The sequence below is a fragment of the Oncorhynchus gorbuscha genome, linkage group LG26 (assembly GCF_021184085.1).
Source record: "Oncorhynchus gorbuscha isolate QuinsamMale2020 ecotype Even-year linkage group LG26, OgorEven_v1.0, whole genome shotgun sequence".
Classification (NCBI taxonomy): domain Eukaryota; kingdom Metazoa; phylum Chordata; class Actinopteri; order Salmoniformes; family Salmonidae; genus Oncorhynchus; species Oncorhynchus gorbuscha.
The window spans coordinates 41,417,592-41,435,622 of record NC_060198.1 but is presented as its reverse complement, the minus strand read 5'-3'; the positions used below and the strand labels follow the sequence as shown (position 1 = coordinate 41,435,622).

Genomic DNA, 18,031 nt, shown 5'->3' with positions numbered 1-18,031 from the left:
AATGTTAACATGCATGAAACCCAGGCTATAACGGTTACAGAAGTCATCAAAAGAGAGTGCCTGGGGAATAGGAGTGGACCTTGGCACTGCAGGGCCTGGATTCACCTCTACATCACCAGAGGAACAGAGGAGGAGTAGGATAAGGGTACGGCTAAAAGCTATGAGAATTGGTCGTCTAGAACGTCTGGAATAGAGAGTAAAAGGAGGTGGTTTTTTGCTATTGTTTTTTTTTGTTATTGTGTTCAGATTGTGGGGGATCGCTGATGAATTTGCTAATATAAGGGGTCCATGGCCACATAAAGTTTGAGAACCCCTGATTTCTGTGCATACTTTTGCACTTTACTTGTATGCTAATCGAATAGCATTGTAGCATCTAAACCCTTTTTGTTCAAGTGGATTTAATTTAGTGCATGTCATTGAGCTTTGCAGAGCTACCCATGGCATTCCCTCCCACCCATCCTTTTGTTTTACAATTAGAAAAGACAACCCCATCCTATGAACCTAAACATCACTCTTGTCCTTTCAGCTCTTTTGTTCAGCTCCGTGAGATTGCGAGGTTGGCCAAAGATTTTCTGGTGGACTCATCAGTGTGGTGCAGGGAGACATCAGAGGTAAGAGCCTTGGCTCTTCTGATTGCAAATTCTATCAGAATATGTAGTGAGTCATTCACTGCACTGGATGACTCCAGCAAAACCCTTGGTGACAGACTCCTCACTGAAGTAACTAAACACCCCACTGCCATGCTTTCTGAAGGTTAGCAGGATTCATAGTTAATGTTGCACTAATGTCAATACTCAGTATTCAAATACAGGGGAAAACTAGCTGGATAGATGACAGGAAAAAGGTGGTGGACACGGGCTGCTTCTGCTTTTACAAAGTGACATTCATATGTTTGTTTACAAAGACCTTATGCGTAAAGTACCAGTTTTGATTTTCATCGTACCAGTTACTCTTTATTAATGCAGCCACACACAACACCTCTGATCTGATACAATCTATCTGATACTCATCGAGCCAACATCAATGTGTTACGTTCAATACTACTGCAGGCATTGCCATAGACCTGTAAGGTCTTCAGACTTGAGTCGCCTCAAAAACAGTTAGAGTGTACAGTATGTCTGATACTGAAAGTAATGTGTGTACATGCCACTGGGCTCTGGTATAAAACATGGTAAATGATCCCACACCACCAACAACAACCATAATGCAATCACAATAACCCCCCACTAGATGGTAGGTGTTTTCCAGTCTCAAGAGTAACAACCCCAACCCTTTTCTCTCAGTACAGAATAGCCTATACACCATCCCCCACTTAGACACACACACCCTTCTACTTCTAGTGTGATGAAGGCCTCTCAACATCTGTTTTCAATAACTGGACTCGGTCACCCTTGACTCCACACAAAATGCACTTACATGGACCTAACAGTTAATGAAGACATCAGCAGCAAACGACACAGCCATTTCACACATAACTATTTTTATTACCAAACACAACCAATTGCTTTCATGGTATTTTAAGCACTACTATTATCATGTTCAACTTTTGCATGGATGTCATATTTAAACACAGGTTCCCATCACAAAGCCAACTGTTGGCAAGATTGGGCATAACATACTTGTGCTGTGAATGTTAGTTAATCTGAGCAGGAATTAAGGGTTGAATGTGCTATTCTTCGAGCTGTTACAAATTATTTGAATTTGGCAGGATTTCTCAGCCTCTTAAATGTGGAACTTGTTCTATGCTGGGCTAAAGAGTGGTTCATACCTATCTACCTACCCAGACATAAACCTCAGTCACTGGACTTTGGACAGAAATGTGCTGAGACTTGTTACATGTACAGTGCACTTTGGGTTCTTTGTCATCTGCAGCACACAACACATTAGTGGCAGTGCAGTCAGACTATGTGTAGATGAGAGTCGAAAGGTGTTTCTCCCATGTACCTACTTTTATTGATTTGTTCATATATTTTTTAAAGTGTCGAAAGATGCGTGTTTTTAACCCTGTTAGCAAAAGGGGTGACAATTAGTTGTGATGTATGCATATTCATTTGTTAGTTTCTTTTTTATTTCAAACCTAGGACTGATTTACACTGAATCTTTTTTTGAATTCCTTTTTCTTAAGAATTACCGTTTGAGTAGAGGGAGGTGGTGTAAGAGAGCGGGGTGGGCTGGAGGGGAGCCGGGTGGCGGGGAGAGGGGGGTGACTGGAACCAATAGCGTGCAACATCCTGCTAATATAAAGAACAAAAAAAAACGACTCTTGAAAAACAAGAGCAGGGGAGCCAAGCTGAGGTAACTCGCCGGGTCTGTAGGAAGAATCCTGACAGCAGAAATCGGGGAAACGAATGAGAAAGCAATCGATCACAGCCTATTGATCAACAAATTGTCTTTATATTTAAACGTTGACGAAAGTACACAGATGGTAAGTGATTCTCGCCCATTTCTCGCGTTTATTGCGCAGAGATGGCAAGCTAGCGACAGCATACCCTCTTCCCCCTCCCTCTCCTTTTGTGATGAGGTGATGTCCACTCGATGCTAACACGCTAGCTACCAAGGTTGCTAGCCATCCATTCCGTTTTTTGATGGAATGACTCATGTTTACCCTGCTGTTCTGTTTTTAAATAGGGCAAACACGTGCAATGTAACGCTATTTTATTGCACTGTGCCAACTTGCCATCTCTTATTTTTTGTTGCACGTTAATTAATCAATCCGGCATTATGTACGGCATTGAGCAGCTACCCAGCATTTCACTCAAAATGAGCTTATCTCGAACGATTCATATTTATAGTTACGTTAGCTTGCGAGCTAGCGCAATATCGGGCACTAGTCTCACTGGTTGAGGCTTTATTTTATGTTTTGCCTCAAGTGAAGCTTTAAACAGTCATATTGTCTGTCATGTTTTAGGATAAAGTGCACTTGTTTAACTTTAGTTTGATCATTCTGATGTATAATCAGAAGGAAATGTGCACTGTCGTTCGCCTTTGTTGGTTTTCTCAACAGATTGTGGCTGTGCGTAGTATACATGTTTTTATTTTGACCATTTTATGAAGTTTACGCCTGCCAATCATATACATCACCCAGTTTTGCTTCAGAAGCGCTCTCTGGCTGGCTGATGACAATCTTAATGTCTACGTACTGTTATTACCTAATCATGCCAGCCATTATTTGGTGCACAGAACCTGGCGTCTCTCCTTGTTACATAAAGGGCTGTGGAAGGGATTCTGGTGTGGTAGGCGCAAGGCGGTTAAGAACTGGAAGGCAATGAGCCGACCGCATCATTGCAAGCCAACGCGGTGTCATGGTGATTAGCCTAGAAATGCATCAATTATATCATATTGATGTATTTTAACACCGCTGTGAATTATCTGGCTCCCTGTGAGCTCATGACAGTAGCAGCATGGCCCGGCACTAGCAGAATGGGTAAAGTACCTGTTTCAAATGGTCTTCTCTTCCATTCCCGCATAATGTTCTCCAAGATCAGACCTTGGAGAACACATTTACAGCGCTATCTGCGGTCTTGCCAGAACAGCTCTCTATCAAATCAAAACGCCGATCTCCATAATTACTGCCTTGGCATATGATCATTTTCGTTTACCGCCACTTTGTGGGTACAGACTGGGGATCTGTAGATATGCTGTCTGTAATTTTGGCCCAGTGTTTGCCGAGGATTGACACATTTACGACATTGCTGGCGGATTTGTAGGGCAAGCTTCTGTGGCGAGACGTTTGTTCTTAGTGATTGTCTTCTGCGCGGAGAGAAGCTGGTTTCACTGTCTACGTTGAACGTGCCAAGACTGTCTACTTGTATTGACACCTAGGCTGCATTGAGAATTGCACCTGCAGTTTGCTTGAAACATTTCCATTGTACAGCCATATGCACCATTGTCCAATGACTTGTCAAAGGCACATACTGCCTATGTCTGTCAGAGTGGAGGGGAGGCTTTGGTCACAATGTAAAATGTGTTCATTACATGCAGGTCCAATTGAAGTAACCATATAGTGCACATGTTTCCTTTATACAACTATGGGAAATGTTTCCACTTGTTTTTGAGTGAACAGCTCCAAATGCACTTCATTGAGCTTTCCTCCATAGCTGGCCAAGACCTCATGGTGTCAGATTTTCTTTTTACAGATGTCACAGAGATGATGGTCTGTTGGGATGGTGTAGATGACAGCACCTTACTACAGTCATTGGACAGGGAGTGCAAAAAGGGAACGGTCAGGTGCTGTATGTTTTAGGTGCAGATCAGTGGAGGGTGTGAGTGGGAGATGCATCCAGCTGTTGTGTGCTAGATGGAAGAGGACTATGAATGAGTAAAGGTAGATGGCCAAAGCTTCCCAGTTGGTTATGGCCATTTTAGCTAGCGCTTTTAAATTATTCATAGTTTTTGAGTCAGGGTATCGTTGAACAATAGACTGACATAAGATAAACTAAGACATGGCATAATGACAAATGCCATTCCCTTGTTGATTGCGTTTTCAAAATGTAGTTTTTTTAAACATGAATTTGATTCAGTAATTATGTAGCGCACTTGTGTAGAAGTCCCAAATATAGTTAACTAGCAATGAACCATAGTCGGGGAGATAAACATGTCAGAAATAATCCAATAATCATTGTTTGTAATGCCCTGGAGGGATGTAAGACTTCATTCACACAGCATTATGGGATTTATCCCAGCCGTTTCCGCCACAAACTTTTCTGCTCCTGTCTTTATTATTGTGACATGGAAGCCTCTTGAAAACAAACTTCCTAAATGGCACTAACGGTTAATTGTGTTGTTGACACCTGCTCTATTGTATCGTTGCTTGTTGTGAATAACACTATTATTTTAGATGCACACCGAACAAGACGTTTAAATGTTTCCATCGGTTTGATAACCTTCCTATTGGCTGTTCTTACAACCTAGTACCAAGCAATTGCAGTCACACTGGGAGGACTCGAGGACAAACTGTGCACACTGACTGCCTAGTAAAAAATGCAACATTTTCCACAGCAACCTCTCCTCACGTGAGAAGTACAGCAGCAAAGTGCCTACATGTGCAGTGTATACTGTGGGCAACCTGGTTTACTGAGGAATGCCTACTGCATCTCACACACCACCCACTTTTCATATCTTGGGATGTGTAGGCTTAAAAGTTCATGCTTTTGTCTCCTGCCTCTGCTGTCACACAGCCTGACACAACAGGCAAAGGGGGCAGAAGGTATCTTGCGCTTTAGTTGTACAATCTCCCATGTTTGGTGAAATTCCAATGGAATGGTAGACTTCAGATTTGCATGTGTTTTGGTCAACGCGATGGGACCTGTTCCTGAATTCCTGTCCCTCCACAGGCTTTGGTTGCGCAACTTTCTCTTCTCTGTGCGATACGTCCTATCAGTTCTGAGGTTTGACGCTGAGGGCTGTTTTTTGAGTGACTTAATTAAATGCATGATCAGCGGCTTCTCGCTGGGTCCCTACATACTAAAGTCAATGGAGCGCAATATTGTTAAAAGCTGATCTTGAGCCAAAGGTTGTGGGTTCAAATCTCTAATTAAACATTTCTCGTTCACCTTTTTGAGATGGGATGTCCGCAAAATGTTTGGTTATGCCAGTGGGAATCTTGACCCCTGTTTGTCAGTGTCAGCTGTTACCTCCCTAGACAGGTTTCACATCCGTGATTATGGCATTGAGGCTCTCTGTCACTAGTCGTATGAGGACAATCTCTCTCACCGCAGCCTCACAGGAAATGGCCTCCCCTGACGTGTGCAAGTGAAGAAAGACTTCAACTGACAGAGGTTGGAAAGAAACTAGCTAATTTAGTGGTTTTACTGCCTCGATACTGCCTCACTTATTTGTTATCTGAGGCTTGTTCATTGGACATGATGGCCTTGTTTCAGATCCACCTGTGACCAGAAATGTCTGATGACTTTCCCTTCTCACCCCAGTGCCATCTGTCTCTAGCTAGTTAGCTGTGAAATCGCCTTAACATACTGCACTATCAATTTAGGAGTTTACAATCTCACCATGTTCAACCTGCAGATCGATGTGCCTCGGAGTGGGGGCTGACATTCACAACGACAGATATACCGTGCAAAAGTTGTTCATGCTAGGTCAATGGGCCACTCGTCCGATTCTGGGACAAGGAGCGCTCTCCTTCAAGGAGTGACTGGGAGTCTTTTTGGCTCCAGTATAAAATAACTGAATTGGCACAAATGGTTCATTTGAGAGAAGACATCCTCCTAAATGTTTAAATCTGACATGTATGATGTTTTTGAAATCTAAAGTCGTAACTTCCAGTGTAGTGAGCCTTTATCACTGCTACGTCATACCAGATGTATTTCTGCCTGCTTGAACGCCATCAGCTCGGATGTGAAAACATGATATGAAAACATGAAATGACCCAGGGAATCGATAGAACATCACTCGGATCACAAATATCAAATTGTATTTGTCACATGCTCCGAATACAACAAGTGAGACCTTACAGTGAAATGCTTACTTATGAGCCCCTAACCAACAGTGCGGTTTAAATATAAAAAATTAAATACAGATAAGAAATAAAACTAACAAGTAATTAAAGAGCAGCAGTAAAGTAACAATAGTGAGACTATATACAGGGGGGGACCGGTTAGTTGAGGTAATATGTACATGCAGGTAGAGCTAGTAAAGTGACTATACATAGAAGATAACAGAGTAGCAGCGGTGTAAAGGGGGGGAGGGGCAATGCAAGTAGTCTGGGTAGCCATTTGATTATGTGTTCAGGAGTCTAATGGCTTAGGGGTAGAAGCTGTTTAGAAGCCTCTGACCTAGACCTGGCGCTCCGGTACCGCTTAATGTGCAGTAGCAGAGAGAACAGTCTCTGACTAGGGTAGCTGGACTCTCTGACCATTTTTAGGGCCTTCCTCTGACACCGCCTGCTATAGAGGTCCTGAATGGCAGGAAGCTTCACCCCGGTGATGTACTGGGCCATACACACTACCCTCTGTAGTGCCTCGCAGTCATAGACCGAGCAGTTGCCAAACCAGGCAGTGATGCAACCACTGCCTGGTTTGCTCTCGATGGTGCAGCTGTAGAACCTTTTGAGGACCCGTGCCAAATCTTTTCAGTTTTCTGAGGGTGAATAGGTTTTGTCATGAAGAGGGCACTGACTGTCTTGATGTGCTTGGACTAGAGGTCGACCGATTAATCGTAATGGCCTATTAATTAGGGCCGATTTCAAGTTTTCATAACAATCGGAAATCTGTATTTTGGGATTTTTATTTATTTAACTAGGCGAGTCAGTTATGAACACATTCTTATTTTCAATGATGGCCTAGGGATGGTGGGTTAACTGCCTTGTTCAGGGGCAGAACAACAGATGCTTACCTTGTCAGCTCCGGGATTCAATCTTGCAACTTTACAATTAACTAGTCCAACGCGCTAACCACCTGCCTCTCATTGCACTCCACGAGGAGCCTGCCTGTTACGCGAATGCAGTAAAAAGCCAAGGTAAGTTGCTAGCTAGCATTAAACTTATCTTATAAAAAACAATCAATCAATCATAATCACTAGTTAACTACACATGGTTGTTTATTACTAGTTTATCTAGCGTGTCCTGCGTTGCATACAGTGGGGCAAAAAAGTATTTAGTCAGCCACCAATTGTGCAAGTTCTCCCACTTAAAGAGATGAGGCCTGTGATTTTCATCATAGATACACTTCAGCTATGACAGACAAAATGAGCTGTTTATGACTTCAAGCCTATCAACTCCCAAGATTAGGCTGGTGTAACTGATGTGAAATGGCTAGCTATTTAGTGCGCGGGGTGCGCGCTAATAGCGTTTTCAAACATCACTCGCTCTGAGACTTGGAGTGGTTGTTCCCCTTGCTCTGCATGGGTAACACTGCTTTGAGGGTGGCTGTTGTCGATGTGTTCCTGGTTCGAGCCCAGGTAGGGGCGAAGAGAGGAACGGGAGCTCTATTGTTACACTGGAAATACGAAAGTGCCTATAAGAACATCCAATAGTCAAAGGTATATGAAATACAAATGGTATTACATGTACATTTAAGTCATTTAGCAGACGCTCTTATCCAGAGCGACTTACAAATTGGTGCATTCACCTTATGACATCCATGGTATAGAGAGAAATAGTCCTACAATAACTATAACCTAAAACCTCTTACCTGGGAATATTGAAGTCTCATGTTAAAAGGAACCACCAACTTTCATATGTTCTGATCAAGGAACTTAAACGTTAGCTTTTTTTACATGGCACATATTGCACTTTTACTTTATTTTCCAACACTGTTTTTGCGTTATTTAAACCAAATTGAACATGTTTCATTATTTATTTGATGCTAAATTGATTTTATTGCTGTATTAAGTTAAAATAGGTGTTCATTCAGTATTGTTGTAATTGTCATTATTACACAAATAAATAAAGATTGGCCGATTTTAATCGATATCGGCCTTTTTTTGGTCCTCCAATAATCGGTATCGGCGTTGAAAAATCATAATCGGTCGACCTCTAGCTTGGACCATGTTAGGTTGGCGATGTGGACACCAAGGAACTTGAAGCTCTCTACATGCTAAACTGCAGCCCCGTCGATGAGAACGGGGGGTGTGCTCAGTTCTCCTTTTCCTGTAGTCCACAATCCTCTCCTTTGTCTTGATCACATTGAGGGAGAGGAGGTTGTCCTGGCACTACACGGCCAGGTCTCTGACCTTCTCCCTGTAGGCTCTCGTCGTTGTCAGTGATCAGGTCTACCACTGTTGACATTGGCAAATGTAATGGTGGTGTTGGAGTCGTGCCTGGCCACGCAGTCATGCGGGAACAGGGAGTACAGGAGGGGACTGAGCACGCACCCCTGAGGGCCCCTGTGTTGAGTATCAGCTTGGCGGATGTGTTGTTACCTACCCTTACTACCTGGGGGCGGTCCGTCAGGAAGTCCAGGATCCAGAAGCATAGGGAGGTTTTTAGTCCCAGGGTCCTTAGCTTATTGATGAGCTTTGAGGGCACTATGGTATTGAACGCTGAGCTGTTGTCAATGAATAGCATTCTCACGTAGGTGTTCCTTTTGTCCAGGTGGGAAAGGGTGTGGAGCGCATAGGAGATTACTTTCAAAGCACTTCATGGTTACAGACATGAGTGCTACGGGTCGGTAGTCATTTCGGCTACCTTGGGGTTCTTGAGCCCAGGAATTTTGGTGGTCTGTTTAAAACATGTTGGTATTACAGACTCGTACAGGGAGAGGTTGAAAATGTCGGGATAACACTTGCCAGTTCAACGCATGCTCGCAGTACACATCCTGGAAAACTCTGGCCATGCGGCCTTGTGAATGTTGACCTGTCTAAAGGTCTTACTCACATCAGCTGCGGAGAGCATGATCACACAGTCTTCTGGAACAACTGGTGCTCTCATGCATGTTTCAGTGCCATTTGCCTCACAGCGAGCATAAATTAGTTTAGCTTGTATCACTGCGCAGCTCTTGACTGTGCTTCCCTTTGTAGTCTGTAATGGTTTGACAGCCCTGCCACATCTGACGAGCGTCAGAGCCGGTGTACTACGATTCAGTCTTAGTCCTGTATTGATGCTTTGCCTGTTTGATGGTTCATCTGAGGGCATAGCATGATTTCATATAAGCTTTCTGGGTTAGAGTCCAACTCCTTGAAAGTGGCAGCTTTAGCTTAGTGCGGCTGTTGCCTGTAATCTATGGCTTAAGGTTGGTGTATGTACTGTGGTCACTGTGGGGACGACATCATTGATGCACTTATTGAGGAAACCAATGACTGATGTAGTGTACTACTCCATACCAGAACATATTCCAGTCCGTGCTAGCAAAACAGTCCTGTAGCTTAGCATCTACTTCATCTGACCACTTAAAAAAAAATATTGATCTAGTCACTGGTGCTTCCTGCTTTCTGAATTGTTTTCCCTCTGGTTGCACATTTAACATGCTGATAGAAATTTGGTATTCCCTGCATTAAAGTCCCCAGCTATTAGGAGCACTGCCTCTGGGTGAGCGTTTTCTTGTTCGCTTATGACAGAATACAGCTCATTCAATGCTGTCTTAGTGCCAGCCTCTGACTGTGGTGGTATGTAAACAGCTATGAAAAATACAGATGGTGTGGTCTACAGCTTATCATAAGATACTCTACCTCAGATACACAATAGCTCGAGACTTCCTTAGATATTGTGCACCAGCTGTTATTTCAAAAATACATATTCCACCGCCCCTTGTCTTACCAGATGCTGCTGTTTTATCCTGCCGGTACAGGGTATAACGGTCATAAGAGACTAGTGGGAACATTATGTACGAAATATATATTTTTAAAGTAAAAAAATATATTTTTAAAAAATATTTGGGGGGGATGTATATAACGTCTGCCATTTTTTTTTCATGGAGATGTTCACCCTTTCTGAATATAACATTCAGAATGGGTGGCCCTTTTAACAGGCTGGTGTAGTCGGTGCATCTTTCCTGTTTATTTTCCATCCCTCTGTCTCATAAAGGGATGCAAGTCAGCGGTCTAAAAATAAGATGCGCTGAGAGACTAACTGAAATGAATGGCCACGGACTTCTTTCAACATCTAGGGCAAGTTTCACGACTGTGTACGTTACCGTAAGAACACTGGGTGATCTCTCGCTCCGTGTGTGTGTCACAGCCTGGGGTGAAAGTTTTAATTAAATACCCGTGCAAGCAGGCACTTGATGCTCTGAACCCTTCCCTCAATACTTTTAATAAGGAAGAGCTGGCCTCAGTGTGGTTTCCTTGGGCCTGAACAGACAACCCCGGTGAAGGCCTCCTCCTTCGAGGCAGGGTGCAGTCACCCCAGACCCCCTGCCATTGTTGTGGTGGTCTGAGCTCCAGGGGAACAGGCAATGGGATTTGTCATTGTAATGAGAATAGGAGCTCCTCATCAGAGAGGGAGAGTCTCAACCTGATCTGACTGTGGGTGCAGCACAGCAGGGCCTAACTCTTCAAATGGCTGCATGGAAGAATCTCACATACATGAAGTGTAGCCTACCTGAAACTCAAACAGAGATGCAGTGTCTCTTCCGCTTAGTGTGAATAAATGACCGGTAAGAGACTGAATATTAATGTTGCTAAAGGTGGGAGCCTGATCGGTGAAGTGCTCTTTTCTCTCTTCAGTAAGTGGTTCAAACTAATCTAAATGGGTACACCAAATTGTAATTTAATTGCCATGTGTTAATCTAATGGGCAGCCTGCTGTTTTTGACCACCTTTAGTTGTGTGCACAGTTGGCACACCACAATGTTCATATTGTCCTTCTCACCATTTAAGGAGAGGTTTGGTCTGTGCACTGATCATTCCCTGTGGTAGTTCTTATCTGCTGTAATCAGCCTGTGCTCTAAGCCCAGTGGGGTGGCAGTTAGCTGTGGCAGGCTCCCCACAGGGACTCTTAGTCTGTGTCATCACTACTTCCTGCCGCAACGTCATTCTTTGGTCGACGTCTCCATGTACAAATAAGGCAAAAGAAGACAGATGGCAGCAGCCATGTAGAAGCCTTCCAGGACTGACTGTGTGCTTGCCTGCCAGGGTATCTATTCTTGTTTTCATGATCTTTTAGTGGCTATGGCAATTCTGGGCTGCAGTTTATCTTGTGCAGCCTGAGTTGGTGATGAACCTTTCTGTAATGTACTGTACGTTGCATGCTGCGCTAAAACGGAAACCATTGCCTTTTGAAGTAATGTTTTATTTATCTTATGAAATATGAAGCTCCTGTTGAGTGTTACTCATGGTTGCAACAGGAAGTGAGTTTACCATGCAGCCAACCAAGCAGTGCACCCTGTACCCTACCCAAATATGAGAATGAAGGAGACTTTGTGAGGAGGAAGATGGTCAGGATGGTGATTGCATCTACAGGAAGTTGCAGTCCCTCCATCAGACATTCCGTTTTCACAAACTAAGGCAACACCCCAGCTTCCTCAGTCATTCAGTTTAAAGATATCTGACATGATTTTCACGTCGGAGTTCAGTAGTGAGTGGGTGACAGTTACGCCAATGCAAAAAATTACTAATTTGATAATTTCAATTTAATAGAATACCAAGTGGATTCCCTAAGTCTCTGTGGTTACTGTATCATCTGTATACATGCTAGATGATGTTGTAAGGGCTTTTGGGGAGCTCTTCTGACCCTAATAACTGCCAGTTGTGAAGTGCAACATGATTGAATCAGTGTCTGATGGGTTTCACTCTGAACCGCTTGTAACGGCTCAACATTATTTCAGTTTAATAGAGTTTTTCGGGCCGTTCCAACGCGTTCTAATTGAGCAGACACAATGAGGAGCTGGATTTGTTGTAAACAACCCATATCCCTGTGGATCAGTGCTCTGTGTGTCCACTTCTCTTCAATGTGTGTGAATGTAGCCTAAATATCCTCCTTTCTGTTGCACGGGCTTCATGAAAGGGCTGTCGCACAGTTGTCTGTCAAATGAGCCCCCCCTGACTACTACCACCAATCTCCTTCCATAACAGTCAGGGTTTAGATGTCAGCAGTGGACTTTCCCAGAGAGCAGTCTGGCCTGCACACAAGTGGACACAGCCTTTACAGTGAGTCTGCCTGAATGTGTGTGTCTATCTGCTAGTCCAGCTTCAGGGCGTGGACGTCAATGTGGAGAAAGTTCTGAAGCCTGTCGGTCGTATAGTTTTGAAGTATAGTTCTTCACCAGGTGTGTTTGGAGCAAGGTGTGACAGCTGAGACCAATTGCTTGACCTATGTCTGCCCTGTGGTCTTTTGTGACCTAGTTTCAAACCGACTCTAAGCCACTCCACAATAATCTGCTAGGTCAACATCTGTTAGCAATATGGCAGACAATATGATACCTATCCTGCCCTCATGGGTTTTGACAGGGAGTCGGTGCCGACAGTAGGGTCTAGGAGTTCATGTTTGTATGTTGAAAGTAACTTGTTTGTGTACGGTATAATGCAGTTGTCATGGAGAGGAATGAGTGTTCAGGGCCTCTCTGTAGAGTCAAGTTGAAGCAGGAAGTCCATGGATGTTTGTGTCAGAGTGTGGGGCTTTGGAGCCACGAGTAGAGAAATGAGACGGGCCTCCATTACATAAGGCCTTTAGTTCTATAGCCCTGAATGGTGCTCTCTGTTAAGGCCAAGATCTCACACTGAACTGTTGTAAGGTTTGAACAAATGTTTTTTTTTTATTGACTCAAAGTTGTACATCAGAATTCCAGTTTAGTGATGTAGTGTAACAGTGGCATTGGTTGCTTTCTTATACCGCTGTGCGGTGTGCAAGTCGAGAGCATCCAGAGGATGTCCGTAATGTCACGCTTGGGGTTTATATTTGAAATGGTTGTGCTTCCCTATGATTGTGTGTTCAGTGTACCTACTCACATGTCCAGACAGAAGGTAGCTGACCTGCCCTCTGGGGAGTACAGTACACTGACAGATGGAGCTGCTGGGCGGGAGAGAGCAGGAGTGGGGAAACGACTGAGATGAGAGGGATATTATGGACATGGTCTTGTCAATATAACAGGGGAAATCCTGAATGCTTACACTTCTGTTGTAATAACACTAAATAGGAAAGTACTGAGGTTTACTCATTTGTATTCCAGGACAACAGAAATGCCCCTGAAGATAAACCTGTCCAGCGCTCCAAAGTAAATATACCTCCATTATCACCCCCCCCCCCCCTCCTTTGTCCCGGTTTCTACCCAGTAGGACATTATCTTTTAATCACTATCCCTCTCCATTACCTGTCTGTCTGGCCCAGTGTATTTCACCCTACTGACCTTTACTCAGATGTCATTTAAACGTCATCCATAATGGAACTACAGTTTATATACCAGTATATGTTTTCACATGCTCTCAACAGCAACTCATTTCGATAGATTGGTTCTAGACAACTGAGCAAGTTGAGATGATGGTTCATGTATCCATTGAAACACATGTTTGAAGCCATAGTAACGGTGTGGGTTTTGTTCATGTGCATAGTCCTTCAGCTTCAAGACACCGAGGGAGGTGTGCTCGTCATGTGAGAAGACCGTCTACCCCATGGAGAGATTGGTGGCTAACAACCTGATATTCCACTCGGCCTGTTTCTGCTGCAAACACTGCAACACCAAACTCAGGTGAGACTCTCTCACTCAATTACTCCATATGAAACTGTGTTCTTTTGTTTATATTCTGCCCCTCCCTCCCTGCAGCCTGGGCACATTTGCTGCCCTTTCGGGTGATTTCTACTGCAAGCCGCACTTCCAGCAGCTCTTCAAGAGCAAAGGCAACTATGATGAGGGCTTTGGCCGCAAGCAGCACAAGGAGCTTTGGACCTCCAAGGAGGGAGAGAACATAACTAAGACTGCGTAGCCACGCCTGTCTGTGTCCCAACCGCTCTCCCACGGGAAAGGCTATACGGACACTCCTGACCTGCAAACCGACTTTTATTTTCAGAATTGGTAACGGTCAGGGTTAGTTTTAGATTTTGGGTAGTTTTGCAGGTCAGCAGTATCCTACTGGCATTTCCCATCTCATCCCCAAAGCTGCCTCTTCTCCACCTCCAACTTGTCATAAAGAGCACCAACGTGTCATAAAGAGCACCAACGTGTCATAAAGAGCACCAACGTGTCATAAAGAGCACCAACGTGTCATAAAGAGCACCAACGTGTCATAACGAGCACCAACGTGTCATGAGGGGTGCGGTCAACGCTCCTGTGCTCTCGCTCCACATGGAAGACACACACCCACGATGACTGGCCAGTCGCCCCTGTTGCTCGACATTTTTATTTAGTGGAGCGTTTATTCCTTTAATTTGGTTTTAGTTTCATTTTACATTTGCTCTTTTGAAATGTTTGATTGTGACCAAACTGCTTATTCACAAACCAGTGGTATGTTTTTGTCTTTTTGAGGACTACATATCATTGTTTTCTTGTTTATTTTTCGGATAAACTTGCACCCTTTTGGCGCAACAGGCGCAAGGGACCGTATGCTCAGGTGAACATATGGTTAGAGAAGCTGGAGTTCACCCTCAGCTGTAGAACATACTCAGGTCAACCATACTGAGCTAGGTTCATTAGCACGTTTGTATTTTATGACCTCTTTTTAGTTCCATATAGTCAATTAAATCTAACGCCAATTTTAAAGACCAGTCCTCTGCATTGCGGTAGCACCTGCGGAAGCCTATTTGTGAGTTTGTCAGGGTTCACTTATCTGAGAAACAAACATGGTACTGTAAAACTGTCACACGTTCTCTCTCTCTCTCTGGGTACATTTAGTTTAATTCTGTCTTATTGTTCAAATATTTTTTTTGCTCCTATGATCTGAATGGCTGCTAGGTTTCAGTTCTGCATGTTTGTCCTGTATGAGTCTTAGCTGTCATACCTTTAGTCTGTACTGCCCTCCTGTGTTCTGGGTGGCTTTTTAAAACTAATCTACTTCATTGACTCTTAATCTCACTTTTCTGGATTTAAAAGGCTCTCTTTGCTCTGTTATTTGCTGGGTTTGATGGTCATGTGATAAGTTGCTCTCACTCGTAGAGGCTTTTTCATCTTTATTCTGAATATGAGAAGTATCTCATAGGTGTTTGTACATAGCTTGTGCTTAGTGAACATATCACACTATACTGTGCACATATGACCATGCATGTTAAACAGACAAGTCTGTTTGATTGACAGGGAACATAGCCTAACAGGAAATCACAACTGTCACGCTAATATCCCCTGCTGCTTCCTGTCCATGCAGAGCTGTCTGTTCATGTACTAAATTGGGCTAAGTTGGTGTGTAAAACTAAGCGGGACTTTCGGATCGTTCAAGACAAACTGTGAACTCTGGTGGGGAAGAATGTCAAATCCCGATGTTTGTGATCTGCCAATTGGGAAAGTCAGCTCTAGAAAGAGGCCAGAGTTCCTGAAGCAGAATTATGAGTTGGATGACTTTTGGAGAAGAAAATCCATCCGCTTTTTTCCTTTGAGTTCCCTGTTGTCTTGAATGAAAGTCTGAGAATTCCGTGTTCTGAATGTGGCAGAAATTCACATATGACTGGGATGTCCTGACGGGGCCACAAGTGAAATCACATAATGTAAAAAAATATATATATATTATCGTTCTTCTCCAGTGACATCACATCTGCAAACATAAATATCTTTTATTATTTTTTATAAATGCCTCATGGCTTTCTTGTCTCGACTGCATCACGTGATTCTGAGCAGAGGTGGTGGATTTGTGAAGATGGTTCACTTCAGGCCGTTTACCATTGGGGGAAAAAATAGTCCGTTTCAGTCTGCTGAACAGGGGGGATCTCTCATCGACACCAATGTCAGTGATAGCAGCTGGGTCTGGTCTACTTTATTGAATAATGTCAACAAAGAATGAGGGAGTGGGATGTCTCGCTGCTGCTTCGTCTTTGATTTTGAGCACCAGGACCAAGTACTATATGAGGGGTGGGCGCTAACAGGGAATGTTTGACCTGGGGCATGTTCAGGGGGAATTCCTACGCAGTGAGTAAATCCCAGGCCAACAGTGCCCTAAACCTCGGAGTAGCGCCTCCTGGTGGTAGAGAGGTCGGAAATGCTTGAGTCAGTTCAGCCAGTCCCAGTAAAATCTTGAAATATTACATATCACACAATTGTCAATAAACACATTTGCCCCCAGTAATTTCTTCTGTATAGCTTTTACTCATTGTTTAAGATGTGGGACTGGCCTCGGGATAAAACGGTGTGCTACAGGTGTTTTTAGGTTGAAATGTTTTAAAGCAACACCTGCTTTGGCCAACAAACTCAATAGACAAATTTTTTATTTTCATCATTCTTGCTTTAGAATGATACTAAAACAATTGAATTACATCATTAGAGAAGTATTCAATGCCACAACACTTGAATGACTCAATGTATATTGTGACGGAAAGTTTACTGTGAATTATAATCGCTTTGGATAAAAGCGTCTGCTAAATGGCATATATTAAATTATTATTAAATTATAGACTGGGTAGTTTGAGCCCTGAATGCTGATTGGCTGAAAGCCGTGGTTTATCAGACCGCATACCACGGTTATGACAAATCACTTATTTTTACTGATCTAATTACATTGGTAACCCGTTTATAATAGCAATATGGCGCCTTGGGGGTTTGTGCTATGTCGGGCATATACCACACCTCTGGCTTCATTGCTTAATTAGAGCATGCTGTGCAGAATAGGAAATAAAATGATACTTTTTGTTAAGTAAAGCCTTAGAAATAAATGGCAAAAACCATGGTCTAACATTATTGCTTTAAAAAAAATGTATTTGTAATTTTTTTGAGTGCACATACCTTTCTCCCTGTTCCAGCCTAATTCCCCTGTGAATGGAAAAGAATCCTTCTGCTTGTTTTCCACTTAGTCCCTGTGGTGGATATGAGTGGTTTCACTCAGCCAGAGGTTTACGAACCCGCTCATCCTCCACTCTCTCCTGAATGCTTTTCATTTTTTCAGTACATTTCCTCAAGTTTGTAAAGTTATCTATTTGTTTTTAACATTTTGTATTGGTCCTCGAGACCACCCAGAATGCTTTGTAACCAAGAACATCATATCAAATAACACTGTGTCCATATTCTGTAATGTGTGAGGAGTGTGCCAAGGTACAATGGCGTTATCCTGTGAATAAACTTTCTTTGTATATAGAGAGAGAAAAAACTGGTACCAGGAGGCTCAGGTCTATGAGAGCTGTGTGACTGTCTGTGTTCTGCGAGTCATGTAGTTGTGTGCAAAATTGGATGTAGACTTAACATTTATTTTTCAATGCAGGTGTCACTGTTGTCAAAATGTAAATGTATGCATTTAAAAACAAAAACGTGATGTATAACTTGACCTGTGGATGGTGACCTTGCAAGCAAAAGGACGTTTTAGCTCTTACTCGTCTTTTACCTCTCCTCTCCTTCTTTTGGATTATTACTCCAGTTAAATGTGTGTTGTAGAAGAACATGATTATAAATAATGTGATTTGCCCCCCACCCACACATACACACAATCAAATGTATTTGGTTTTATCATTTTCTTCCAGTAGTTTATTTTAATTTTTTACATGCTTTTGGAAAAATAAATGAAGATGCTGATGTTGCTAA

At 43.1% G+C, this 18,031-nt stretch overlaps 1 protein-coding gene across 2 annotated transcripts; it reads left to right on the top strand.

The window, feature by feature from the left end:
• The first annotated feature begins 2,211 nt into the window (after positions 1–2,211).
• On the top strand, positions 2,212–18,031 carry LOC124015508 (LIM domain-containing protein 2-like). 2 transcript variants are annotated; one of them, XM_046330756.1, is made up of 4 exons: positions 2,224–2,425; positions 13,556–13,600; positions 13,935–14,071; positions 14,147–18,031. In XM_046330756.1, exons 1-4 carry the CDS (start codon positions 2,423–2,425, stop codon positions 14,304–14,306), a joined length of 345 nt encoding a protein of 114 aa, XP_046186712.1. In that variant the 5' UTR covers positions 2,224–2,422; the 3' UTR covers positions 14,307–18,031. The 2 variants fall into 2 exon arrangements, with proteins under 2 accessions (XP_046186713.1, XP_046186712.1); XM_046330757.1 differs by lacking the exon at positions 13,556–13,600 and having other exon boundaries at positions 2,212–2,425.

Bases quoted from the DNA above. Each gene is read 5' to 3' on its own strand.
- LOC124015508 (XM_046330756.1), top strand. The intron at 13,601-13,934 runs GTAAATATACCT...TCATGTGCATAG, and splicing joins AACCTGTCCAGCGCTCCAAA to TCCTTCAGCTTCAAGACACC. The intron at 14,072-14,146 runs GTGAGACTCTCT...CCCTCCCTGCAG, and splicing joins CACTGCAACACCAAACTCAG to CCTGGGCACATTTGCTGCCC.